The following is a 27,869-nucleotide window of genomic DNA, read 5'->3' as shown; positions in this document are numbered from 1 at the left end:
TCCCTCGTGGCCCCCGCCGTGCCCTGCAGATCCCTCCTGGCGTTGGGGACCAAGCGTCAGCTGTGCAACCCCTGAGCAACCTGAGCTGACAGGGCTGCTGGGCACAGTGGGAACCAGGGAGGGAACACAGACCGGACCCGCAGCCTCCAGAGAATCCCGAGGCTGAGCTCACACACACCCTCCTGTCCACTGTCCCCAGATGTCCCTGTTACCAGCCAGCTGTTCCAGTCTCCCCACACCCCACCCACATGTCCTGCAGACTCAGGGTGGTGTCCCCAAGAAGGGTTCTCCTTGCTGGGGCTCCCCCTCCTCCAAACAGCCCCATGTCATCCTGGTTCCTGGGCCTGGGTCAATGGAGGGGACCCTGAGGAGGACGTAGGATGCTTCAGGGCAAGGATGCCCTGCCAAGACCTGTGCCTGGGGCTCTGGCGGAGCCATGGGCTCAGGACGGCACTGGGTCTGGGGCACAGGGCCTCGTTCAGGGCTGCCTTGGACTGCAGGGTGGGGCACTGCCAGCCCTCACGGCCCTGGAGATGCTTTCTGGAAAGAGCCTGGCTCTGAGGTGGCCCTGGGGCCACGCCTGGACCCTCCACCCCGGAACTTCCAGAAACCCCTCCTCCCGAGCCCTCCAGCCAGACCCAGGACGAAAGGTGCCATCTGAGAGGTTTTCAGATTATATGAGGGTCTCAAGAGAGGGCTGAAGCCAGGTGGAAACCATGTGGCCGGTTTCGGCACTCTCTCAGGGTGGACTGGGGGCAGGATGGGCCTTGGTGACTCCGACAAGGCCACCCACCCAGGGTGACCCCAGAGGTTTTCCTCTAGCCAGCTTTCCTGTGTAACCTCAGGGCAGCCCGAGGCCATGAGGAGACACCGGTGGCTGCTGGCTCCTTCTGCTGATGGACAGGGCAGGTGTGAGGCTGTTTCCATAGGAATGAGGCTAGAGCCAGGAGGGCAACCACACACCCATGGCTGTGAGCTCTACTGTACCCAGCTCTGGCCTGGAACAGGTGTGGCCACATGTGCTGCTGCTCAGGGGTCACTGGAACGGGCCCACCGTGTGCAGTGGTGCAGATCCACGCGGTGAGGGGCAGCCGAATGGACCCGGCCGAGAGGACGCGGCGGGGAGCCTGGCAGGCCTGCAGGCCGTGGGCAATGGCGGGCACAGGACCCCAGGGAGCCTGAGGGCAGTGCCCCGGGCCCAGGTCAGGGATGGCAGGCCACAGCCCTATCTATCCTGCAGCCCCCAACACCTGCCCAGCATCCACAGTGCCGGTGTTCATGTGTCCTGACAGCCGCACACAGCCGAGAGCACCGCGTCACCCGGGGACGGTGCCCATGGTGTTTCAGGCCTGGGTCCAACGAGAGCCCAGAGCAGGCACAGAGCCCGGGGCAGGGAAGGGCGCTCACCCTCGTCACTCGAGGCCTCCTGCTTGACCACTGACAGTGGGGACCGGGTGGGCGGCCGGCCCAGGGGGTGTCGCCGGCTCTTCTTGATCTCCATCTTCAGCTTGGAGAAGGTGGATGGGACCTGGGACACAGACCACACCCTGTGAGGCCCGGGCTAGGGCTGCAACAGGGCGGTGGCGCCGGAGAGGGCCTGGCAGGGACAGGACACCTACCTGCACCTCGCCACCACGGGCATTGGCCTCGTCCTCCGGCCCTGCCAGCTCCATGGGAGCGGCCTGCGGGGGCCCACGGTCGCGCTCAGAAGCCCGGGGCACCACGTACAACATGGGGATGATGGGCCGTGGCTTGGCCTCTTGCTCCTCGCTGGGCACCTCAGGGGGTACCACATTGAGGGGCGGGGGCGGGGGACCCTCCTCGGCAGTCGGGGGCTCCAGGGGGGGTGGCAGCCTCGTGGCCTCCTCGGCGGGGACCAGGACTGGCGGGGGCGGCAGGGCCTGGGGTGGTAGCTGCGGGGAGAGGGGCCCGTAGCTCTTCTTCTTCCGGTCGCCCTTGGGCTTGGCGGGCCGCGGCTTGCCCCTGCTGTCCTCTGTGGGGAGAGGCGGCGGTCAGGCTGAGCCCGGGCCACACGCTGTCTCAGAAGCCCCTGCCTGCACCACAGGGTAGCTGCTTCTCAGCTGTCCCCAAATACCAGATCCCGGTCAGAGGCTCCTGCCCTCCACAGCTTCGGAGGACCAAGCTGACATGTTACTGCAGCGAACAGGACCTGCTTCTCCCGGGTAGCTGCACTGTGAGGGTTCCACGTTAGCAAACGCAGGCCCCTGCCTGGAGCCCCTGACAGCTGACAGGAGGGTGCAGGCGAGGCATCTCTGGTGCCAGGACAGGAGTGCAGTAGTCAATCAAGAAAGGCAAGACAGGGGCTGTGGGCAGCAGAGTCATGCCCCCACAGATGTCTAAATCCAGGTCCCTGGCTCCTGTGGCCAGGTCACCTCCTGTGACAAGAGTCTCTGCACATGGCAATAAGTGATGGGCCTCCAGGGGACCATCCTGGCCACCCGGGCCCAGTGTCCCCAGGGTCCCCCCAAGTGGGCATGGGAGGGTGAGAGGCAGAGAGAGGCAGAGATGGTGCCATGAGCCGAGGGCTGGGGGTGTCTCTAGGAGCTGGGACAGGGACCTGGGTTCTCCCTGGAGCCTTAGGAGGAGCAGCCCTGCCAACACTGACTTGAGCCAGGTGGCCAGCCCTGAGGTGAGGTGACATGAGGTGACAGATCTGTGCTGCCTGGAGCCACCAGGTTTCGGTTTTTGGCACTGGTGGCTCGTGTGTGGACAGCTGGGTGGTGGCCAGCTGCATCCTGGTGTCCCAGACCCCCAGCCTGGGAGACCCAGCCTGGCACCCACTGTGCTACAACCACACTGGGTTTACCCACTCCCTGCATGTGTCCGGGTCATGGGGGTTGGGAGGGACCGACTGCCACTAGGCACGAGGCAGGCAGCACTGACACAGGTCCCAGGTAAGCCCTTCAGGCCCCCACACTGCGGGCCTCCACCTCTCCTGCCTGTGGGTTAGTGTCCGCCAGTGACTCCCTGCCCACAGCCCACAGTGGGGACAGGGCCACCTGGCTGCTCCTCCTGCACCCCTATACCTTTGGTAAGCACATCCCAGGAAGCCCCAAAACACTGGGGCTGTCGGGAGGGCTGGCCAGAGGGGAAGGTGGGCCCATGCCCAGCCAGCTGGGGCCTGCACCCGGAGCACTGTGCCATGCCACTCTGCACTTGGGGCCTGCAGATCTGCCCTGGGGGGCTGCAGCAAGGTCTTGGGACCCGGAGAGGGATCCCAGGACACGGCCTCAGAGCACCCAGCCGTGTGGTGCTCAGCACTGGGGTGAGGAAGTGGGGCAGGGGTCCCCCTGCTCTCACCTGAACCCCACCTTCCACGCAGCTACAGCCCGCAGGCCTGCAGCCAGGTCCTCGGGGACAGGGGCATCTGCTTTGTGAGCAAGGCAAGCTCTGCTTGGAACAAACTTGAGGCAGCCACAGCTGCAGTGCAGGCCCGAGACAAGGTGGGGACATACTCCAAGCAAAGGCTGTCCCTTGGCCCTCAGCCCCTGGTCCCCACGCCCCAAACCCCACCTCCATTGAATTTCCAAGCAGCCAGAGCAAGTGGCCAGCTCACATCCTGAGCGCCTTGCAGGGAGAAGCCCAAGGCCCGGAGGAACACCTGGAAAGGTGGCAGCATGCCAGGTGCCGGTATCCCTCGGGCCTCTCCATGGGGACCCCTGCCACTCCCACTACAAGCCCCATGCCTGCCCCAGGGGGCGGTCTCACAGGAGGGGCAGAGGACCCCAGTGGGTCCCTGCACAGAACCTGGGACCTCCATCACCCCGAATGCGGGGCAGGAGAAATGGAAAGGTGGCAGGCAGCCCCTCCTGGACTTTCTCCAGAGCGGAGGGAGCCGCAGCCGGTGTCCCCCGGGGTCGAGCTCAGCAGCCTTCCTGGCTCTGGGCACCAACACCACTCCACACAGACCCACTCCGGCCCGAGGCTGCCAGCTGGGAAACCACCACATTTCCCAGGAAACTAGCTCTGGCCCCACCTCCAAGGCGCCCAGGACACGAGATGCCTGTGGGTTCCTTCTGTGGCTGACCTGGCCCAGCAGGTCCCACCCTACAGGGTCCCTCTGGTCCTGCTGAGGGTCACTCCCACCACACCCATCTTCCCAGCCAGGGCCCTCGGCAGGCACTGGGTGTCCCTGGGTGCACCACACCCACAGGCCCTGCCTTTGCCGTCATGGTCCAGAAGCCGATCACTGCCCATTGGGCCACTCTGGATATGGGGCCTGCAGGAGGTGGGGTGGAGAGCAGCCTCGGAGGCAGCCTGGGGCTGGGGTTCTGCAGCTGGGCACAGGCCACCCTCCTGCAGTGGTCAGGCCTGGGCACAGGAGGCTATGGGTCATGCTGGGCTAGGGGTGGGGCTGCTACTTTGAGTGGGCTTGGGGGTTACAGGTTGCCAGTGGGGTCCCAGCAGTGCCCATGCTGGACCCATGCGAGCCCCAGGATCCAGTCTCTCCATGAGGCATGAGGCTGCGTTCCATTTGGGAACATGACACTAAACACTCGGCCCTCACCCCGCAAAGGCTCCCTGGCGGCTGCAACTCCCAGGGGCCAAGGACAGAAATGGCTCCAGTACTCTGCCGTCCACCCTAGGACATGTCTGTGTCATGTCCCAGGAAAAGGGCCGGGGACAGGGGGACTCCTGAGTCCTCCATCCTCTCCTCTCAGGAAAGGGCCTTCACCACAGCATGGGGACAGGTGTCCAGGCTGGGAGGCGGAGACCCCACCCTGTCCCCTAGGGCCCTGTCCCTGGTGGCCCTGCCTGTCACCCAGAGGAGCCACAGGCCACCATTCTCTGGTTATGCTTGTCAGTGTTCCTCCCATCAGGTGGCTGGGGCTGGGAGGGAACACAGACATCTGGAGAAGGGCCTCAGCAGGAAGCCTGCATGTGATCCTCTGGCTCGCAGAGCCTGCTGAGGCCACTGCAAAGCCCAGGTCCAAGGAGGGGGATCCTGAGACAGGGTGGGGACACACTGTGCCCAAACAGGTGATGGTCCAGGCCAATTCATAAAATAAAATCCAATTAATTACACAAGAGCCATTATTCCCTCACTAATCAGTGGGGCATGCAGAGCCACCCAGCCGGGACCGTCCTCAGTCAGCCTGCAGCCAGCAGCCCCTGCCACCTGCTCACAAGGGACAAAGGGCACCATGCCAGTGAGGGAAGCCCAGGAAAGCCTTGCCATGCCCACCTCAGCCAGCCCGGCAGGGGCAGCGTGGTCCTCCTCACCCCGCCACCCCTCCCTGCCCTTCACCAGTCCCTCAGGGACATCCACCAAGTCACCGTTCACCTCACATCTTCGCCCTACCTCACATGTGCTTAGGAGACAGGAGAACTCCTATCTACTCAACACAACCCCATGTCGGACCTCCCGAATCTGCCATGAAGCATGGGTTTGTGAGAACTCACAGTGTAGATGCAGGGCCCAAAGGATGCTGGTGCAACAAGGAACACCCCACACCCTCCCTGGACCACAGCAGCCAGGACTGGGATCCCTGCAGTGATAGCATCCTGTCCCTAAAACTCCTACGTGGAAGTCCTAGCCCAGGACTCAGCATGCACCCTCATTTGGAAACAGCGTCACTGCGGAAGTCAGGACGAGGTGTAGGATGGGGTCCTAGTGAAAGGGGGAGTTCACAGCATGCGGACTGGGAGGGTCCCTGCGAGAGACCTCCCCCCTGCACCCTGATCTCACTCCCAGGACCCACAACCAGAGAGCAGCCCTACCCTCATCACAGGGGCTCATCACAGCCACCCCCATCCCGGCTGGGAGCCGGTGGGACTCGAGGTGACAACACAGGGCCTGCCAGGCACAAGTCAGTGCCCCTCCTCACAGCTGTACAGCAGCAAGGGGATCCTCTGTCTCCCTTGCCCTGCCCCTTCCCCATGCTCGCGCCCCCAGAGGCCCTGCAGGAGCTGAGGCCACTCTACAGTGGGGCAGGGCTGATTCGTATCCAACACTGCCACTTGGGCTGCCTGCTGTCACCCCTGCGGTGCTGGGCAAGTATGAGGGACACTTCTGGGGGCCTGACCATCGCACCTGTCACCCTGTGCCTCCTCCCTCAGGGGCTCTGACCACTTTCCATGCTTCTCCAGCAGCCACATGCGACCCCTGCCTGCAGGCAGCCCCTCCCACTCCCTCAGTGAGCCCTCACTTCCCCTGGATCAAACTCGGGCAGTCTCTCTGCTGTGTGCTTACTAATGCAACCTCAGCCCAGGGTGCTAAGGGTTTATTCTATTTCATGATGACAACTTCCTAATATTCTGTCTTTGTGACGCAAATTCTTAAGCCAGGTGGCAAGCAGAGTAACGGCCCCCAAAGATGTCCACACCCCAATCTCTGGGATGAGAATGTGCCACTTCCCATGGCAGAAAGGACTCTGCAGCTGGGCTGAGTGACGGACCCTGAGGGGTTCATCCTGACCACCGGGGCCCAGCGTCCCCCAGGTCCCCCTGAGCAGTTGCAGGAGCGTGAGAGGCCGAGAGAGGCTGAAGATGGCACTGCCGGCTCTGCAGATGGAGGACGGGGCTGAGAGCCGAGGGCTGCGGCCGCCTCTAGGAGCCGGGAGGGCACCAGGTTCTCCCAGAGCCTGAGGAGGAGCAGCCCAGCCGCCTGCGCCTGGACTCAGCCCAGGAGCCCGAGTCAGTCTCCTACCAGGCCGAAGTTTGAGGGAATAATGTGTGTGGTGAAGCCGTGGGACTGTGGTCACTGTTCAGAGTGGTCAGTGTGGGGGGTCACACATCACTCCCCTGCACCTCTCCACGCTGGGGCTGGGCCATTGGCATTGAGATGGGCCGTGGGTGCCCAGTGAGCAGAGAGAACCACAGTGAACCTGCAGGTGACGTGCACAGGGACCGTCTGCAGGTAGGGCTCCTGCAGCAGCTCTCATCCCCAGCGCCATCTCTGAAGATGCTGAGTGGTACAGCGATGGCCTTGCTGCCCAGCTGCTGTGAATGGCGCTCGCTGCTGGACTCCGTGTTGCTTGGCCCACTACGACTCCCGGGACCTAGGCTGGGTCCCCAGTTCACTCCCTGGCTCCCTCTGGGACTCACAGGACCCCGGCTGGACCCCGAGTCTCTGACCAGCTGTGACTCATAATGCTTTTTCTACACAGATGACCGTCCGTGTCTAGCAGTGCGGTGACAGGCCAGGCTGGCCTCTGCTTTGTCCTGGCCAGACAGGTCCTGCCAGCGGCCCCATCTGAGCAGTGTGCCTCAGCCACTCATGCTCCAGCTCTCCCCTGCAGGCACCTGAGTCTCTGGGCCCAGCTGGTGGCTCCCCTGTCCCCACCCTTCTACCAGGGCAGCACTGGGAGTATGTGTGGTGGCTGCTGCTGTAGATCCAGAAACAGCCCAGGCACAGGAAGGAGAAACCGCTATCGATGGCAGAGAGGGGGCACCTTAAACCCCACAGGATAATACCCTTGCCCTCGGGGACCACAGGGTGGCTGGCAGGGGGTGTCGCTGAGAACCTGAGCCTGCAGGTGGCACTCTGGCACTGCCACTGCTCCTGGGCCCTAGAGATGGAGGGCACCCCTGTGGAGGGGGTCCCCGCTCCCAGGGAGGCTCCTGGCCAGGCTGTCCCCACTGCAGCCCGTCAGCCACCCCCACTGCTGGACACAGAGCATCGGGACATGCTGGGAAGGAGGCCGGGACCCACCTTCAGCACCCTCGCCATCCTGGCCCTGTGCCGGCTCCTCGTCCTCCTCGTCAGGGTCAGCATCAGGTGCGGCCTCCTCCTTGGTGCAGCCTGCCACCTCCTCCAGGAGGGCCACCCCGGCTGCCCCCTCACCTGGGCATCTGGGGTCTTCTGGCTTGGGCTTCTTGGGCTGGCTGCGCTTCCGGTGGGACCTGGAGGGGGGGGAGTGTCAGGCAGGACTGGGATGGAGGGGACAGCTGTGGACTGCCGGCAGGATGGAGCCCACCTCTCCACCCAGCGGCAGGCACAGCCTCAGGGCTGGGGATGAGGGGCCCTGGTCAGGGCTGGAGGAGGACACAGGGGAGCGGGTGGGGTATCAAGCGGGTGCTGATGGCAGCTGAGATGGATGCCATGGACACCTGGTGGATGACGGGACAGTTCGGGCTCCGGGAGCCGGGCGGTGGGTCACACAGGAGCAGATGCGAATGGACAGCAGCCCGCGTGAAATGCTAGCCACCGACGGAGGTGCACTTACGCCAGCCCCGGCTTTTTGGTCTGCTCTTTCCTCCTCTCTAGACTGGGTTTCCTCTCCTCCTCAGCCTTTCTCCAGTGTCTGTTTTCCTTCAGACTAATTTGTCTAGAATGTAAATTTCAGGGAGTTTTTTTCTAGCACTCTGGTCACCCCCCATGCTGATCTCAGGCATCTGTCCCTGACCCCAGCTCCCTGGGTCCTGAGCCCGGGTCGGCCAGCCTGGTGCGGGGACGCACCTCGAGGCGGGGACAGAGGAGGCCCAAGGAGGCCTCAGTGAAGAGAGGGGACGGGGAGAAGGGCAGAGGCAGTGAGCCTGGGCCAGGGGCCCCGACAGCGCTCCAGATGGGCAGGGCGGGAACAGGGGCAGTGGATTACACCCTCACCTCCCTGCATGGCCATGGGGCTTCCTGACCTCACTGCCCGACTCCCCGCTGGCCTTTCTTCCCCCCGTAACTGTTATCCACCTGGCCCTTCTGGTGGCCCAGCAGAGCTGCAGTGGCCCTGGGAGGCTGTGTGGCACTGCCCAAGCCAGGCCCTCCTATTCCTCTCTAGGTCACCACTCCCTGTGGCCTGCGCTTTCGGATGTGTCCCTGCCCAGGGGGATCCACTTGATGGCAGTAGCATGAACCCCACAAGATGACCAGCGGCAGAAAGCAGGTGCAGCATTCCAAGGGCACAGGCAAAGGCATGGTGGATGTCACACACGCAGGTGCGCGGGTGAGATGGGAGGTGGGGTGGCAGTGAGGGACAGGGGGCCCTGACAGAGGGGATGGCTGGGGGACGGGGCCCCCTCCCAGCAACGCCACCTGTGGCTCAGGCAGCAGCCCTGGAATTACCAGCCCACCCTTGCCAGAGGTTCCTCCAGGTCAGAAGCTCCAGGGCTGCAGGGCTCGGAGGATCACATGGATGCCTCCTTCTGCCCAGCACCAGCCACAGAGGGTGGCCTCCTGCCCACTCACCTGCCTGCTTCCCAAACTGCCCTCGGCTCCTCAAGGCCACCTCTTCCAGGCCCTGATCTCCCCTCCCTGTTCCCAGCTGGGAGCTGGCCCTGGAGGCCACTTCCAGGCAGCAGACTAGGGGCCTCCTGGGCCCAAAGCCCACCTGGCGGCTCCTGCTGTGAGCTCAGGGTCCCTGGGAGTGAGGACACAGGGACTTCCCTGGGGCAGACCTGCCCCAGGCCCAGGCTTGGGCCACTGAGAACAGCGAAGCTGGCTGTGTAAACAGAAAGCAGCTGCACCATGCAGAGCAACAGACCTTGGCCAGTGTGCCCACAGGGTTGGAGTCACCGTGTCCAAATGCCAACCCTCTGCTGCAGCCCTCCCCAGATGCAGGGTCGTCTTCTCTCGCTTCTCTAGTTTTTATTTTTGTTGTTTGTGTCAGGGTCTTCCTATGTAGTCCAGGCTGGTCTTGAACTACTGTGCAGCCCGTGCTGGCCTCAAACTCAGAGATCCTCCTGCCTCAGCCTCCCAAGTGCTGGGATGTCAGCTGTGCACCACCATGCTCGGTTCTTTCTTCTCTTTACCTGCAGGCACCTTCCTCGGCTGCAGCTCCATTTTCTGTGTCTGGGTCCCTCCACCACTGCCCGGGACAGAAGCAGAGGGTGCGGCTGTCTGGCCCCCAGGTTCTCCCAGTGTGCACTAGCATCCATTTACCACCGTCCACAAGCTTTTGCCCTGGGAGCAGTCACTGCCCCCTCTTCTCTCGGTTGCGTCTCTTCCCTGGCTTTGCATGGTGATCACTTCTGACAAGCAGCACGTACTCCCTGGAATCCAGCCCCTCGGACGCGCCTTCCCTGGGAGCTGCCTTCTCTCAGAGAATCTCATGGTTTCCACTCCGTGTGGCTGGAGCACATCCCCCGGGAGTCTTCTGAGGAAGTAGATGGATCAGGGGCACTGCGGGGCTAAGGCGGGGGTCTGGCTGCTCCTTCCCGGCTGGCCGAGGCCTGGTGCCTTTGCTGCAGTTCGAAGCGGAAGAAGGCTGAGTCCCGGGCCGGCAGGCCCCTCATCCTTTGGGCTGGAAGCTTTGGGGTCTCCTGCTGGGCGCCAAGACGGAAGTCCCCGGGGATGAGCCACAGCATGGGGACTCTTACCCGCCGTGGCACACCTTTGACATGGAACTACAGCCTTTGGGCTTGGAGACCCTCTTTTCTCTGGCTGAAACTCCTACTAGAGGCCAGGCTTCCTGACACACTTGCCTCCCTGCTCCCCACCTCCGTCTTTCTGTCTTCGTCCAAGCAGCTCCTTGGGCCCAGCCCTATCTCCCGGTCTGCCCTTACTAATATTGCTCAAAGGCCAGCATGCTTTTCTGGTAGCACACCCTTCTGTGGTGGATGCAAAGGGACCTCCCACTCAGGGGCTGTTTCTGAAGTTTCTCGGTGCCCTGTGCTCGCTGACCTTGGCATTCCGCATCACTCTGCCTTCCCCTGGAGCTGCCTCAGATCACAGCATCCCAGCTGCTGATTCTCTTGCTTGAGGTACTGAAATACTCATCGGTGGCCCTGTGAGCAGCCCACTGAAGGGAGCCACGGCCGGAGATGGCCACAGCATCCCCATTCCCAGGGAGAGGACCCGGCTTCCCAGGCTTCAGGAAAACGCCTCCCTCCTGCCCAGTCGCCCAGGCTCAGCCTCATCAGACACAGAGCAGCCCATGTTCTGCAGGGAGACAGCAGGGTGGGCACAGGGGCACTGAGCAAGGTGCCAGGACCCTGAAACACCCTGACCTGCCCTGGCATGACCGCTCCTGCCCAGCCTGTGGGTCCATCCCTCCCTCTCTTCCTGTCTGCAAGCACAAACTCCAGGCACTGCTCGCCCCCTTTCCTCTGGATCCAAGTTTCTGGTCCCACACACCTGCTTCTGTCCCTGTGCCTGGTCCTGGGAGGTGGCCCGTGGCAGCTCAGCAGTATTTCTGGAGAGAATGGGACCAGTGTGTGTCACCTGCCAGGCTGAGCTGGATGTCACTTGGTTCATTTATACAAGTGCTGGGACCAAGTCCAGATAACACCACTGTGCTCAAGACAAAAGCAGGTATCCCCAGTCCTCAGCTGGACGGCCTGTAGCCCCATCGCCAAGGAACCCAGAGCTCACAGCCCACAGCCCAAGGAGCAGCACTCGGGTGACCAGGGCTGCAGGCTGTGCATGGCTCCAGGGCAGTGGATCCTTACCCTCTTTCCTCTGCCCCTGGAACAAGGGCCCCTGCAAGTCCTGGGGGGAAAGAAGCTAGGACACGAGGTCATCGCTCCCTGTGGCCTGGGCAATGCATTCTTTGGGGGCTGCAGGCAGCACAGATGGGGTGGGAGCAGCGAGCCAGGGTGCAGGTGGGGCCGCACCCCCCCGGGTCATAGGCAGCATAAGGGCTGTCCCTCATCTTCCTAGTCTGAGGTGTCCATAGGTGGCTGAAGGTGCCAGGGGGGCTGCAGGGACACCTGGGCCACACTTGGCTGGTGGCCGGAAGAAGCTGGGAGTAGGACAGTCTGGGAGCCAGGCTGAGGGTGGGGTGTGCCCACCCTCACTGTCTCCCCAGGGACCGGGAAAGTGCATGTGGTGTGACATCCCAAGAAGGCCAGGTGGGAGGTGACAGAAGGCAATACAGGCTGCAAGGGGACCAGACAGCACACAGCTGCTCGGCCTGGCACGGTGGCGAGGAAAACACAGGTGTCCCCAACGGGGTGGGGGGTCGGGGGGTTCGAGTCGCCCAGTAAGACTCGGTTATGGAAAATCAGCCCAGGGAAAGGTGAAGAACCTTTGGTCTCCTCGGCGCTCGGTGCGGGTGGCTCAGTGCTGCAGCTGCATGAGCCCCTGGGGCTCGGTGCCCAGCCATACCCAAAGGGGGACCCACACAGGGCCAGGAGGCCCCCCGACACCGTCCCTTGGTTTAGGGCAGGGATCTTCACCAGGGGACACTGGGCCATGTCTGGGACATCTGTGGCTGTCACTCAGGAAGCTCCTGGCCCTGAGTGGGTGGAGGCTGGGAATGCTACTCAGCACCCGCAGTGCCCAGGACACCCACAGAGAAAGCTCAGTGTGCTCAGGCCCTGACTCATAGTGAGGGCCCCAGCCAAGGATGTGCCAACGACCCCACCCCAGCCTCCAGGAGGCCTCAGGAGCTCAGGGTCCCAGCCAGAGCTGGGCACACCTAGGGTGCAGGTCACAGCTACAGAGAGGCCACAAAGGCAGTTCTGAGTGTCACTACCCACAGGCAGCCCCGAGCCACAGGCCGCTGGGCTTTTAAACATGACACGCAGCAGCCTTCCTGCAGAAGAGCCCCTAGACTTCACAAGAAGAAAAGGGAATTGGCCTTGTTTTACATACTAAAGGCTTTAAAGAAAATTACATCCCTGGGAACAGGACTTGATTTGTTATTCAGTCCTGCTGCTGGGTTATTATGGCTCCCAGGGAAGGCTGTGAGGGGGAGGCACAACGCTGCAAAAAGGGACAGGAATGGGACTCAGGACTAGGGGTGGCACGGCGACAGGGATGCCAGTCCAAAGGCCACTTTTGTGCAAAGAAGGCCTGGCACTGCCTCCTCTGGCAGCTGCACATGCTCTAATCCTGCTCTGCCCGGGAATGTGGCGCCTGTTTACTGGCAGTCTGCTCTGTTGACCAATTAGCCCAGGCCACAATCAATTAACCATTATGTAAATGGCCGTCCAGCCTGGGGGCGGGGTGGAGCCACCACACTGGGCAAGTGGCTTTTCACAAGGAATCAAAGGCACAGACAACAAAGGAAACCAGAGGCGAGCTGAGCCACACTGCCCGCCAGGCCAGAACAGACTGTGAAAGTGTGACAGTGCTCCTGAGCCACAGGCAGCAAGCCAAGCGCAGCCCAAGGGGAGACGTGCTGGGCCCTGCCAGGCACCACTCAACACCAGTGGGAAAAGGACAAGGGACAAGCTCAGGCTGGCAGCAACCTTAGGGGTGGCTGGAGAAGCTGGGCTTGGGCAAGGGAGCTGCTCTCCGTGGAGATGCCACTGGCATAGCCAGTGGCGGCACTGACACCTTTAAGTGGTTGGAAAGAAAAAGAGTCACAACCTGAGCCAGTTGCATTGTGAGGCCCGCCTTCCAGGTCCATGCGTGAAGCATCACTGGGCCAGGGCCCCTGTGCTAAGCCAGAGGGCAGCTGTGCCCGGGCGTGGAGCTGCTGCTGGGAGGCACCCGGGTCTGACAGCATGGGCTGAGCTCCAAGAGTCTCTCCTGGCCTGGCCATGCTCAGGAGCCACACAGTGTTCCCTGGGTGAATGCGGGTAAACCGGGTGGACAGAAGTCCATGAGCAGCAGGGATCCCACCGCCTGGGCATGGGGCCGGTGCCCATGAGGTGTGGGGCCCTTGCCAAGCCTCGGGCCTCTCTGCTCGGGACAGCATCAGCTTCCTTACCAGCCCTGCCACCTGCTCCTGGCCTCAGCACCTGCAGCCATGGACACACGGAGACCATGACCATGCCATCACGGTGTGGGCCTGGAAGGACCCACAGGATGGAGGGGTCCCGCATTTGCAGTGGATGAACAGGGGTGTCCAAGGACATGCTGAGGAGGGGGCCCCAAATCTGAGCCACATGCCAATAGCACAGTGAGCACCACAGGGCAGAGGTCAGGAGCCCCGTAGCCCAGTGCTGCCCAAGACACACGCACAGCACCTGAACCTCTCAGAGCCAACAGGGGTCCCGAGCTGCTTTGAGGGCAAAGAGTGAGGTTCTTGCTCCAGAGGCAAAAGCAGAAAGAATGAGGGACCTTCGGGGGCTTCCAGAGGGGAACCATGTGGCCAGGGACTCTCAGGGCTCTGCTGAGGAGGCAGGGCAGGAGGGACACAACCACGGCCTGCCCCAATGGCCTTGCCAGCCTCGGGACCACAGGCCTGGGGGTCTGATATAGGAGTAGGGGATGGCAGAGCTGGCTGAGAAAATGAGCAGGACTTGTGGATGGCAAGATCCCAGGGCAACAGCAGGACACATATGTAGAACTTCCCAACAGCTCCCACAAGCTGTGGGCAGCATAAAGAAAACCGGACACCACAGGGAGCCACTATCCTGACTTCCCACGATAACCCACACTGCACTTTCACAGTGCACACAGTGCAGTGTGTACTTTTATTTTTGCTTTTATCTCCTCTTTTCTTGTTCAGCCCAAGTTTGCTCTGCAGAGCTGGTTTCTCCCATACCCATTCACCCCTCATTTTTCAAATAAACTTTTGGCACCATTTTGGCTTGTCTCATCCTATTCTTTGTTTGAGACAAAAGACCTGGAATTCTTTTGATTGGCAAGGCTTTTTTTTTTTTTTTTTGAGACACAGTCTCACTGTGTAGCCCAGTGTGGCCTTGAACTTGGGGCGATCCTCCTGCCTCAGCCTCCTAAGGGCTGGGACTACAGGCGTGTGCCACCACGCCCGGCCTCGGCCAGGCATTTCTGAAGGAACTACCTGGTAACAGGCTCACTTTGGTTCAGACAGGAAGACACAGACAGAAACGGAGGGAGGAAGAGGAGGAAGGGAGGGCAGGAGGAGGGGGACTGGCAGGGCAGCCTACCTGGCCCCGCTGTAGGCCAGGGTGGGGGGTCTGTGCATGTGCTGGGTGTGCACCCACCTGCGCAGCAGCTTGGCCTTGAGTGAGGCCCGAGAGGCACTCCAGGAGCTGAGCTCGGGGCTGCTGAGGGCCGTGGGCCGAGTGTGGTCCAGCACCGGGAGGTCCTTCCCCTGCTTCCACAGCTCGTAGCGCTCGGGCTGCAGGATGCGCACGAACACGTCCATGGAGATCTTCACCATGTCCTTGCGGCACGTGCACTGTGGGGACACACACCTGAGGCGCCGCCTGGGAGCACTGGCTCTGCCACCATCGGCCTCCCCCAGCTCAGATGTCACCCTGTCCTTTAGAGGTGCAGCCCCAGGGACAGACCTACCTGGAGAGAGTCAGGACATGGAAGGTAGGGGGTGACAGCTGGCAGCTCCCCAACCACAAAGAGAAGAGACGAGCAGACACACAACACGGCACTGGAAGGGGCGGGCCGCCCTCCTGGTGGGCCCCGGCCAGGGTGACACTGGCCTCATATGAGGGCCACCACGTGGCAAAGCTGAGGGAGGAAGCGGAGGCCCCGGAGCGAGGGCCACACAGCTTCACAGGGGTGCAATATGCCACTGCTGGGGGCGGCCAGCATGGCCAGTTTCCTGTGGGACTCGGCAAGTGCTGCCCTGGGCAGGATATCCCCAAGCACAGGCAAACTCAGGTGACAGCGGCAGATGGCTCTCACACTCCCAACCTCCCCCAGGGCTCTGCTCTCAGGGGTTCAGCCTCCACAATGAGCACCGCAGGCAACCTGGTGACACTCAATGCTTCAGGGACTTGGGGGGCAGGGAAGTCGGGCTACTGAGTGTGTGACCCCAATGTCCAAGCAGCACTGCCCACCTCTGCAGAGCTGGGACCCTGCCTAGGACTGTAGCACTAAAGACGAGGGGACAATGAGGGGACCCCGGTCTCAGGCAGGAACTGGCAAGCTGCATCAACAACAGGCCAAATCGTATGTGTTTTCAGCCTCGGGGGGACCCAGGTCCGACCCGACCTCTCAGTCTGGCCCTGGGGCTCAAAACATGTGGATGCTCAAGGAGGGAGGGCACAGAGGATGTGGGGGCCGCCCAGCAGCCACACTGCCCCAGCCCTGGTCTCATGGGGGACAAATGCGGGGCACTCGATGGCAGCCCGACTTCCAACCCTTGCCTTGGAACTCTGCCTCCCTGAGAAGTCAAACAGCTACTACTCTCCTGTGTCAGGACCATTTCGCTAGCCCTGCGGAGTCCATGGAGGCAGAGGGAGGGGAAAGGACCTGAATGTGATGGTCCAGTCCCTGGCCCTGACAGGCCTCCCACCTGCCCTGCTCTCGCTCTGAGGACACCAAAACTTCCCAGCCCCAAGCCAGTGCTGCACGTGAGAATCTCTACACCCCCGGCCCATGGCCACCCATGCATGGTGACCACACTGAGGGGAGGGGACACTTATGGCACACAGCTCCTGCAAATTGGCTTCATAGAACGACAACGTTCAGTGAGGCCGGTGGTGGAATTTGGCTGCGGAGCGGCGAAGTACAGGTGGTGCCCGTGGTTCCAGCTCCTGGCCGGGCCAGGCCTCCCCTGCATCTCCAGCCAGGGTGGCTTAAGGGATTTGTATTGAGCGGCTCTGCAATTGCTTTTCCTTGCCTAATTACAAAGAGCACCTGTGTGTGCCCGTGGAGGGGACATGCTTTGCAGAGCGCATCGTGGGTTGTGCTGGCCAAGCTGGCCCTGTCCCTCACGTCCCTGCTGTGCCAATGGCACCAGCCAAGATGGGGGATTGGCACAAGCCCACTGCAGTGGCAGGTACTGGAGTGGCAGGTACTGCAGTGACAGGTCCTGGAGTGGCAGGCACCTACAGTGTGGTGGGCCCTGGTACTCCAGCAGGAACGTCTCCAGGGGCTTGGCAGGGATGTGGGCAACACGAGCATGGGAGGCCCAGTGGGTCTGGGAGGAAGGCCCAGCCTCGTGGCCTGGGACACGAGAGTCATTCCCTAGGCTGCAGACCCCAACCAGGCAGCGTGGGAGAAAGAAATGCCAAGCAGAGCAGAGACATCTTGCTGCCAACTGCCACAGCTGCCACCATGCCTCTCGGTCTAAGCCCAGGAGACACAAGGAACAGGTCCAGCTGCCCCCTTGCTGCAGGGCTACCTGAGGGGGGTCAGGGTGGCGGGAGCCTCACTGCAGAAATCTCAGGGTGGCTGCTGAGCTGGCAGCCACAGAGGAAGAGAGAGCAGCGAGCAAACTGGGCTATTTGTTTCCATTACGCGCCCCCATCCCTTCCCTGCCCAATCCACTGGCCCCAACCCTCTGGCACTCGCATCTCCATTACCGAGGCCGGCAGCCCCACCCATCCCCCCGCCATCGTCCCCCATCAGCACCCGAGACACAGATGGAGCAGCTCTCGAGGGTGCGGCTGCATCATTAGCATCTGATGGAAAAATTGGGCACCAACAGGGAAAGGGGGGCTGAGCACCCCCACCTCACAGGTCTGAGTACACCCCAGGGTCAAATGCCACCACATGGTACCCAGTGCTCAGCCACCATGGTTCATGCTCCCAGATTCCCTCCCAGAGCCATGCGGACAAGGACAGAGGGCCAGCCCGGGCCGCACCATCCAACTCAAGGCTGGGCAGCCAGTCACTCCATGGGTACGTGGACCCCTTTGGGGGCAGATGGAGGAGCAAGGGTCACAGGCAAGACATGCGGTAGGCGTGGGGTCCCTTCAGCAGCCCACGTCATGACCTGTGGGTCCTGCCCTGGCTGCACAGTGGCCCCTGGGTGTGGCCTCTGGGGTCTCCTGCCCCACTCCTCAATTCAACTGTCTGCCAGCCCTTCCCAAGGACGCTGCCACCCCTTCTGCCACCCCCCACTACTACGGAAGCCCCTACAAAGTGCTCCTCAAAGAGCCCCTGGCATGGCCGCGCACCACAGCTGCTAGTGCCAGTTTAATTATCAGCGGATGTGCTTGACGGCGCCCCGGGAACACAGGTGAGCAAGGCTATCCCCGCCCCGGTGGAGGCAGGGAAGAAGCAGCAGCAGCAGGAGTGGCAGGGCCAGGCTGTGTCACACTGGCTCTGGCCATCTCCAGCGAGGCCTGGGGCTTCTGAAGGGAGCTGACAGCAGCATCCGGCTGCAGAGAATGTGGGGACACACGTGGCTCCGGGGACCCCTGGACAAAAGGCAAAACGTGGCTCTCTGACACCACAGCCCCCTTGTCCCCTACCTGCCCTCCTTCGGACTTTGCCCAACAAAGAAACACGAAGACGCTCTCTGCCTTGTTGCTAAGAGAAAAACACATGTGCCCACACATTACACACGCCCCCCCAAATCCCCAGGCCCCTGTCTGGCATCAGGGTCAGGCTGAGGAAGCACGGTGCTGGCAGGACAGTCCCTGAGACGTCCCAGGACAGGGTCAAGCTCACAATGCGCCTGGTAGGCGAATGCAAACTGCGAGGCCGCACGGGCAGGAAGCTGCTGTTGTGAACAAAACCAGGAGATTCACCCAGACACCGTGAGGCTGTTCCACCTCACAATTAAACCACCGCATCACTGAACCAGTAATCCTTGAGTCAGGCTGCAGGCCAAGTCCAACCTGCTCCGTGCTCTCTAAATAAAGTTTTATTGCCACACGGCCCTAATACCCGACCACCCATGGGCCTGAGCCACATCTGCTCAATAGCAGACTCCAAAGTCACAGCAGAGACTGTGGCCTTCAAAGGCAAATACTACAGAAAGTGTGCAGTCCTATGCGCTCCCCACCATGAAGCTCACTCAGCTACCCCAGCTCACCTGCCCTCTGCACCTGGCCCAAGCTGACCCCTTGCTGTGAGGAATGCCCCCCCCCCCAGCACTCATAGGGACCCCAGCAACTTAAGCCACTGTATGTCACCCACACAGGGCCCAGGGGAGGTGCCCACACTGCTTCCTCGAAGAGCTGAGCCAGCTCCAAGTCCCCAAGTCCACAGAGCTCACGTGTTCTGGCCTAGCTCATTTTAGTTTCACTGTCATTAACCTGGGCGCCCATACACAGAAGGACACAGCAATCCCGGTCCCCCAGAGACAGCCCGGGAGGAAGGAACCAGGCCTTGTGCTGGTGCCAGGTGAAAGCAGCCAGCCTGGCGACATCAGTCCAGATGTGTTCACCTTCAGGGACACGGGGACCCAGGCTTGGGAGGGACATGTCCCACAGACGCCACACAGCAACTGTCTCACCCAGAGCTGTAGCTTCCCAAGGTTTTGGATGTGCAAAGGGCACTGGTTTTAGATTCCATTCTGCAGTTGGGGCCATAGAACCTCAGAGCAAAATGGTTCCAAACTTTGGGCTAACAGAGCCCTGTTTTCACATCTGAGCCAGGGTGTCCTCCCCGTTTATAAGTCTGCACGGCTGGGGCTATGCAGGCTCCTCAGCCCCTCGGGGTCAGATGAGCACCCTGGGGAGGGGCCGGCCCGGCTGCCTCCTCACCCACCCTGGGGCTGCGTTGTGGGGCTCCCAGGTCTGCAGAGCCTGCAGTGTGCTCTGCCCAGGCCCCACATCCACTCGGCCTCCTGCACACCAGGCAGGACGGGACGCACAGGAACGGAAGGTGCAGGGCACAGCGCCAGGCACCCAGGCTCGGCTGTCCCCTTTGTCCTCACTCAGGTCCGCCACACCAAGCCTTGGGCACCAGCCTCTGTGAGTCCCCGGAGAGTGGATGCTGTCACAGCTCCTTAAGAAGGTCCCAGGGTCGAGAAGTCGCCCGGCCAGAGGCTCACCCGGACCCAGCTGTCACTTACAGGCAACAAGCAGAGATTTATGACCCCATCTACACCTCAGCTGCTGGCTGGCCCCTGTCACCCGGAGCTCGGCCACCACACCAAAGAGCTGTGAGCACCATGGCTGTCACCCGACTCCCAAGATTGACACATCAAACAGCCTGGTGTCTGAGCCACAGTCTCCCAGGACCGGCAGCTAAGTTCCAGGGAAAATGAATGAGAAAATGGGAAAGAGCTGATGGTTACAGAGAATGGGGCCAGTGTGGGGACAAACAGATTTCTCCTTCCCAGAGCACGAAAGACACAGGGACTGGGAAGCCATGGGTCCAGAGCAGCACGGGCTCAGGGGTGCCCTGGGAGGTGGCACAGCAGCCTCAGCCTGGGCAGGGCCTGTAGGGACATCAGCAAGTGAGACAGAGCCCAGACTCTGCACAGGCACAGGTCACGGGGCAGTGCTGCCCCCACCAGCACTCCAGCCCACGAGCACCAGGACTGCACATGGGGACAGCAGGAGATGTCTCACGCCTGTCACCCCAGCACTTGGGAGGCTGAGGCAGGCAGATTGCAAGTTTGCACCCAGCCTGGGCAACTGAGTGATTTAGCAAGATTGACTCAAAAGAGAAAAAGCAGAAAAAGGACTAGGGATGTAGCTCAGTGTAAAGGCCCTGGGTTACATCTCCAGTACTATAAAATTAAACCTTTAATGGAGCCTGATGTTTGCATCCCCAGTGGCTGAGACCTGCAGGCCCAGTGCAGTGCGGGAGGCGGCAGCAGGGCCAGATACCCTTGCAGCGCCACCTGTGAGAAGGACCCGAGCCAAACGTGGGACAGGCACTCTGCAGACATCTGGGACAGCTACCGCGTCCCCAAGAACAGGCTCTGGAGGGCAAAGCTCTGGACGAATGTTGCCCGTCCTCCGTTTTGCCCATGAGCTGCGACCTCTAGCAGCTGCTCACAGCTTGTCATTGCCAGGGTACAGGTTTGGAAAAGGCGGCACATCAGGACCCCAGGGGCTGCCTCAGCCTTTCTCAGAGAAAAACGATATGGCATGGCCAGGTGGCCCATCCTGCATGGAGCCACCACCTCCCAGGTCCTCCTGGTGCCACCAAGGCCTCCGAGCATCTGCCCCGGCTCCCAGGCACAGTCAGGGTACACACTCCTCTCCTGTCGGCCTCCTTATTCTGGCTACACTCTTCCCACACAGACCCCAAGGCCTTTCTGACAAGGACACTCGGAAGCACTGCAGGACCCCCGAATCTGGTGGCGCAGACACAGAACACAGGGAAACACTGCCCCCCAAGGTAGATATGACAAAAACACGCCACAAAAGTCACAGAAACACGTGCAACAGAAGCAAAAACTCGAGGTCAGTGCTGGCCACAGCAGGGCACTAACCAGGGTGAGCACTGAGGGTCCTGAGCCTGAGCTTGAGCGCCCCAGGCTCTACTGCAGCTACTGACTTGTGTCTGGGCCCTGGGGACAGGCGCTGCCCCTGCCTGGGACCACACCTGCTGCCTGTCAGCGGCCAGGGGCCTGCAGCCCCTTCTCCTCTACAGATGGGGCCCACAGAATCTCCTTTCTAGGGGAACTCACACACACACCTACCACACACGCTCAACTCTGCACCCGCTGGGACACCCAGATCCCCGGGAGTTCCAGCGGCAAGGCTCTACCCTGCCCCATGCCCCACACGGTGGTCCTGGTGCAGACGTGGCCAGCACAGGGCATGAGCCCTGCTGTTGGAACCCAGCTCTGCCCATGGCCACGCCTCTTCCCGCCACCCAGGGCCACCAATGAGCTTGGTAGAGTAATGAGGCCAGGCTGTGGAGTCCATGGGGGCTGATTTGCCGTGTTTCCCCCATTTAAACAGCACTGAGCTTTAATCAGGGGCCATCTTGTTTTAAAAGATTGAGCAGATATTAGAATTTGCTCATGTAAAATAGCAAAGTGGGAGAGAGGAGTCCCAGCCACTGTCCTAAAGAGAAAATTATTAAATGTAGTTCAATAAAATCATCAACCCAAATAGCACTGGGCCACAGGGAGCCCCTTCTGCTCTCGGCCTGCAGACGTGGGAACCAGGGCAGAACATTGAGGCCACTGCCACAGTGTGGGAACAGCCGGTGGTGGCGGCGGGCAAATGTGCGGCTGGTGGCACCGCTGTGGATGGGGACAGTGGGGACGGGGACAGCTCCACCTCAGTGGTGACAGCAAAGACCGTTTTCCAGCTGATGCCCACGGTCAGCCACAGCCGGACCCATCTACACTCACACCCCAGCCAGGAACCGCGGGTGCACGGTGTCACAGCAGCCTGCCCCGGCGAGGCACTCGTCCTGGGTCTGCGGTGTGGCTCTGACAAGGTACAGAAGCGCAGGGAGGAGTGGGGCTCTGTCTGTGCCTCTCGAGGGCAGTGGCTACAGCTGTGTACGGCCAAGGCTCCTGCATGTCCAGTGCGGTCTCCGTGTGGCCCCAGTGTGGAGCCCTCATCTTTGTCACTGTCGTGGACCCCATGTTTCAGCCAGAACCTGGGGACACAGCCAAGCTCCCCACACTCTGCGCCCTAGGTCCCCTCTCCTGCTAGGTCACAGTGACAAATGCCTTCTCTGCACCTCCTCTGTGGCCAGGAGACCCCTCCTTTGTGAGATGCCCGATGCTCCAAATGTGCAGGACGGACCAAATCCCCGGCAGACAGGTGGATGACAGTCTTCACTGCTGCCCCGACCGACCCTGCGGGTGGCCCCTCCCTCCCCCTGACCTGGCAGGCTCGGGGCTCTGCCCTCTGTTCCCTCACCCACCTCCCATCCTCGGGCTCGTGGGGCTGAAGAGCGAGCATCACCCCTGAGAGGACCCCAGCAGGGAGCTCGTCAGGGGTGGGGTCTCCGCAGTTGCAACTGGCTAAGTGAGGTCACACTGGCTTGGGTGGCCCTGACCCGATGCCTGGTGTCCTTCTAAAATCCAGAGGGGACTCAGACACAGGGGAAGGCTGGGCCCAGGACAGTGGCCCGGCAGCACTGCCAGTGTCAGAAGCCGGGAGGGGAGCACAGTGGCGAGCCTGGCCCCACCTCTGCCTCCAGGACCAAAGAGACTGGGCTCAGGTGCTCTGGGCTGCGCACGGGGACACCTCAGGCCCACCGTGCCCATCGTCTCCACGGTGCTGTGGCACAGCCTCCTGGTGGGACGCATTTTCTCCTTGCTTGCTCTTTGTCCCCCGGCCCCGCAGCCAAATGGTGACCCACCTAGTAACGGTGCTGGGTGGACGTGGTACGGCAGGGAAAAACATGCTTCTACACAGCCACCTGCTTCAGGGGGCTGCGCACGAGCATCCAACGTGTTCGCTACAAGATGCACGGGGCAGGAACGTGAGGCCCCACACGGTCCCACATCTGATGCTGGAACACTGGGGAAGGGGTGTGGCCCCCTATTTCCAAGCACAAGAGCTGCTAACAAAGCAGTTCGTTAGGAAACCCGCTGCAAACAAAGCCATAGGCACTGACTCCCGGCCCCAGCAGGCAGCGGGTTTCCTGTGGGGACAGCAGCACCTTAGCCCTCCATGCAGGTGCTGACACCCGGAACAGGACCACCAAAGCAGCAGACCTGAGAGGCACCCCAGGAGCCCCACTTTTTGGATGGGGAAAATGGAGGCACAGAGCACTGCCTTGCCCAGGGCTGCAGAGTGTGGGCATCCGGGCTGTGTGGCTCTGACCTCACAGGAGCCCCTAGCTGGGGGTGAGGAGTGGTCAGGCATAGGGGTGCAGGTCCATCTGGAAAAGAGGGCACAGATGCCACCCCAGGAGCTGCTCTGTCCCCTACCTGGTCTCCCTCAGCCAGAGGCCCAGGCCTTGCTTGGTGGTAGAGGGGCCCCACCACTTCCCCACCAGGTGCCCTGCCTGCTGCTCCCCAAGCGCCACCTTGCTGAAGACTTTCGTCCATCCCACCCTGAGGCTCCACCACTGCCACACTTCGAGGGCACCAGCCCCAGGACGACCTCCCCACCCGATGCCACTCGACAGTTAGTTGCAGTCAAGAAACACTGTTCCCCAAGGGCAGCGGGAAAGGCAGACACAGCTCTGCCGTAAGCTTGAGTCCCCAACCTCCGGCCTCCCCCTGTAAAGACCCCAATACTCCCAGGCAGATGTGGCTTCAGCCCTCAAGGAGCTACCCAATCCAGGGCCCCTCAATGGAGGTGATGCTCTCCCCAAGGACACTGGGTTATACACAGGGACACGTGCGGTTGCCACAGCGTGGAACTCCTGGCCGGGGATGCTGCCCAGCACCCTGCAGTGCCCCACAGAGTGCACCAGGCCCACCATGTACAGCGCCCAGGACACCTGACCAGCCGTCTCTCCAGACTGTGGCCCTCACTGCCTGCCCCAGGCCTGCACGGCAGGTACACAAGCTCAGGATCCCAGTGGAGCCGACCAGTGGGCACCACACACTGCCAGGGTCTCCACCCAGACTCTTGCACACCTCCATGCTTATGGACACCTTGAGCTCAGGTGTCCACATGGGGGCTGGAGACACGGTGGGGACACATGACAGGACCGACCGGGAAAGAGTGAAGGACAGCATATTTCACAAAGCAATTTACAGCAAACCCTGCAACGCCATAAATCAGAGGGTTAGTGAGGTGCAGCCCCGGGGCACCCGGCACTTCAGATCTGGGGTTCTGGGCTTCCCTCTGCTTGTCCTTCTCCTGCCACCACCCCAGCCTGCTGCCACCTCCCCTGGGCCAGGCTAATCACCCAGAGCAGGCAGCGTCACTACAAACAGAAGGAGCACAGCACTCGGAGGGGCAGAGGCAAGCTGGCTCCATTTACTGAATTAGGTCCCAAGGACCCCAGGGTGCAGGTGAGGGAGCCCTCCAACCAGTGCCAGCTGCTGCCAGCTAGTCATAGGGAATGGGAGTCACAGGGGTGCCAAGTGGAGATCTCCAGAAAGAGTGCCCGGGGATCTGTGTCCATCTGTCCTCACCCCAAGCAACCCTGCTCAGATGCCCCCAAGAGTGCCAGGGCTTCTCTAGGGGTGACTGAGTGCAGTTTACTGGGGCCCCTGGCCATGCCAACATAGCCTGCAATCCGCTGGCTCTGTTTAATCTGTGGTCAATCCTCCCCCAGGCAGGTGGCTCAGGGACAGGGTGAGACCCCAAGAATAGGCCCTGAGTCCATCGGTGCAGGAGGCAGTGCCATGCCACCCACGGCGGGCGTGCTGAGCTAATCCAGTGTGGCAGGCGGCTTATAGGAACAATTCAAGTTCAGAGCTGGGGAGGCTGGAGGGGGGCTGCAGTCCTCCTCGGGAGGCAGCTGTGCCTTTGAGCTCCCCGTTAGCAAGCCCCCTCCCCGCCACGAGCCTGTGTGCTCTCTCGTCCAGCCAGGGAGCAGGGCTCGGGAAATCAGAATGCAGGGAGGCTGCCGCCACCAGCCCACCCAACTGCACCCCACTGCTGCTGTGGCCTGGCCCCTGCACCTCCAAGGGGGCAAGTAGGGAAACAGGAAGTGGAAGGGCATGCTGGGCTGATCGCTGATGAGACCTTGGCACTCACAACCTTCTGTCCTTTCAAGGTCGCCAGCCTGGGCCAGCACTCCATGGGGGCACTGGCATCACCAAGGCCCAGGGCAAAGCCATGTCACCACCATGGGATGTGCTCAGGCAAGGAAGGGCAGGCTGGGCAGTGCCTCTGAGTCACACGCGTGAGAAGACACCCACATGGCCATGTGGGGGCTCAGTCAGGGCTCAGCCGCCAGCGGCACATCCTGTCACAGCAGCTACAGGGACACGCATCCTGGTGGTGGCCTTGCTGCCACCTCCCAGAGTCCCATCCCCAGGGATCCAGGCTGCCTCAAGGTGGGGAGCGGCCCTCAGGGATGCTGAGTTCAGAGTGCTCTGTGGCCCTGTCCTGCCACAGTCCTGTGGGTCCCGCTGGGTTGGTTTCACTCCCACTGCAAAAATCAACCTACAAGCCAGGCATGGTGGTGCATGCCCATAATCCCTGCACTCTGGGAAACTGAGGCAGGAGGATCACAAGTTTGAGCCCAGCCTGGGCAACTTAGTGAGACCCTGTCTCAAAAAAACAAAAATAAGACAGGGATGTAGTTCAGTGTGAAGGTCCTAGGTTCAATCTCAAGCACCGGAAACAAAAAAAGAACTGATTTGTGGGGTCTGGGGCACAAGAGTTCCTGGACAGGGGCAGTGTGTGACAGCAGAGCTCTAACTGGGTGCTGGGCACTCCTCCCCCATCAGCCCCACTGTCCCTCCAAAGCTAGAGACGTCTGCAAGGCGGGGGCTGCAGTTGTGCAGCTCAGTGGCTCTCAGTGTCTGGGGTGCTGGGCACAGGCTGTGAACGACACCCATGCCCACAGCACCCAGAGGAGCTGTTCCATCCCCTACAGGACAGAGACCAGGAAATCTGTGCTCAGGACTCGCCAGGAGAGGCCTACAACAGCCAAGAGAGAACAGAGTAAAAATGCCACTGGACCAGGGGTCTGATTGGGCAGACTCCACCCCCTGGGACATTGGGCCACATCTGGGGACATCTATGGCTGTCATACTGGGGAGCTCCTGGCATGGAGCAGGTGGGAGCTACTCGGCACCCCACAGAGCACGGCCTGGATCCTGATTTAAACCAAACAGCCAGTGTCTGAGGGGCGGGGCACACAGCATCTGCCCTCACTGCTCTCCTATCCCTTTCCATTCCTGCCCAGGACAGTGCTAGAAAATGACATCCCTCAGCCGGACGTCCAAGGTCCTTCAGAGGTCACCAGCCACAGAGGGCAGGGCCCATCACAGCAGGAGCACAGGAAGGGTACAAGGGCCTGGACTGCAGAGCATGTGGGCAGGGAGGGCACCTGCAGAGTCGGTGTCACCTTCTGCCGGCCTGGCATCAGCATGTGGTGTGGGTGAGTGGGACCTGACCGCAGGCCCAGACTCTCCAGCCCCGGAGCCTTGGCGGTGTGGCTGGCTCGGGGTTTGGGGTGAGGTGGCAGCCACCTGGTGCGCTCCTCCGGAGAGCAGCTATTTTTGGCTCTGGGCTGTTGGCACTGGCGCTGCAGGGTGGAGTGGCCTTGGCCACACGATGGACGATGCCGCTGTGCCCCAAAGACACAGCCTCAGGCACACGGAACCTGACTTCTCTGTCATCACCACAGGCCACATGTCCTGATTTCCCCCAAGCTCTGAAGATGTAGAAATCACGCTTGTTCTGCAGACTAGATAAAAACTGCTGGCTGGGCCTGGCCTGAGGGCCTGGTCTGCACCTTCTGACCGAATGCCCACTTCGGATGGAAGCCTGGGCAGCATGTAGCCCTCTCAACCTGCCACTGCAGAGCCCAGGGGAGGACAGGCAGGGACTCAGCCTCTGAGCACAGGGCACAGACGGCCTCCTAGGTCCTTGACGTGTGTGTGACAAGCAGCTGGCCCACAGGCAAGTGGACAGCGCCCAGGCCAGGGGAAGCAGCAGGGGGGCGTGGAGCTCCTCTTCCCTCCTCCCATGCAGGGGATGGAGAAGCCCCAGGCCCCAGCCCAACCGTTTCCTGCCTCTCATCCGTCCCGCTGTTCCCAGGAGAGCCACTAGAGCGGGGATTCTGCTCGCACTGGGACCCACTGCCCCGTCTCTGGCAGCGCAGCCCATGAGCCAACCTCAGGCTGGCCCTCACCATCCTGCACTGCCAGCAGAGGCTGGGGCACAGCCCCCGGCACTCCGCCCAGATGCGCACCGAGCCACTTGTTCAGCAATTTCACGCTCTGCCACCTAACAATGTCAGCGTGGAGGCCCGATCCAGGCCGCACTTCCCAAGTGTCACTTGTTTGTGAACACACGGCTGCACCCAAAATTGCCTTTCATGTCTGGGCAGGCCCCACGGCCTGTGCAGTGTCGGCTGTGACAGCATCTGCGGGACACGCCAGGCTGGGCCCCGAGGAGACAGGCCTACGACCACATGGCCTGGCCACCGCACCATGGCCCGAGATACTTAATTAATCTTTCAACTCAGACTTGAGGAAGTACTGGTCTCTGGATCCATCCTCACCAAGCCAAGCTCAGGATTTTTGCAGAGAAAATCCCACTGCCCACCTCAGAGCTACACTCAGTCTCCCGCCATGCGCCTCTAGCCTCTCCGGAACCGCGCCTGGGCTGGGGTGCAGCTCGGCGGTGTGCGCTTGCCTACTACAGAGGCGAGGCCCAGGTTCCATCCCCAGTGCTGCAAAACACGGGTAAACGAAACCAGCACTGCAGCAATTAAGAGAAACAAGTAACTGGCACATAAAGGCAGGCGACAGTCCAGACCAGTGCACCCAGAGGAAACGTCTCTCCAGCCACCTACACCTCAGAGCACCGGTTTCCTAGCAGAATGCTCATCTGAATGACACACTCCGTTTAACCCAAAGTACCCAAAACACCAGTCAGTGTAAACA

The 27,869-nt window shown here is 61.5% G+C and overlaps 1 protein-coding gene across 2 annotated transcripts in view; it reads right to left on the bottom strand.

The window, feature by feature from the left end:
• Positions 1-27,869, bottom strand: part of Kdm4b (lysine demethylase 4B) — a 96,738-nt gene that overhangs the window by 9,723 nt on the left and 59,146 nt on the right. The window contains exons 10-14 of one of the 2 annotated variants that reach the window (XM_004865707.3): positions 14,758-14,954; positions 8,190-8,291; positions 7,676-7,866; positions 1,620-1,993; positions 1,408-1,528 (exon numbers count right to left, since the gene is read on the bottom strand). In XM_004865707.3, coding sequence (XP_004865764.1) covers positions 1,408-1,528; positions 1,620-1,993; positions 7,676-7,866; positions 8,190-8,291; positions 14,758-14,954 — 985 coding nt within the window. The remainder of the gene's footprint in view (positions 1-1,407; positions 1,529-1,619; positions 1,994-7,675; positions 7,867-8,189; positions 8,292-14,757; positions 14,955-27,869) is intronic. The other variant, XM_004865709.3, reaches the window with a different exon arrangement.

Source organism: Heterocephalus glaber, unplaced genomic scaffold (genome assembly GCF_053883595.1).
Source record: "Heterocephalus glaber isolate CG9 unplaced genomic scaffold, H.glaber_assembly_v1.0 deba00001760, whole genome shotgun sequence".
NCBI lineage: Eukaryota > Metazoa > Chordata > Mammalia > Rodentia > Bathyergidae > Heterocephalus > Heterocephalus glaber.
This window is presented reverse-complemented; position numbering and strand designations above follow the sequence as displayed.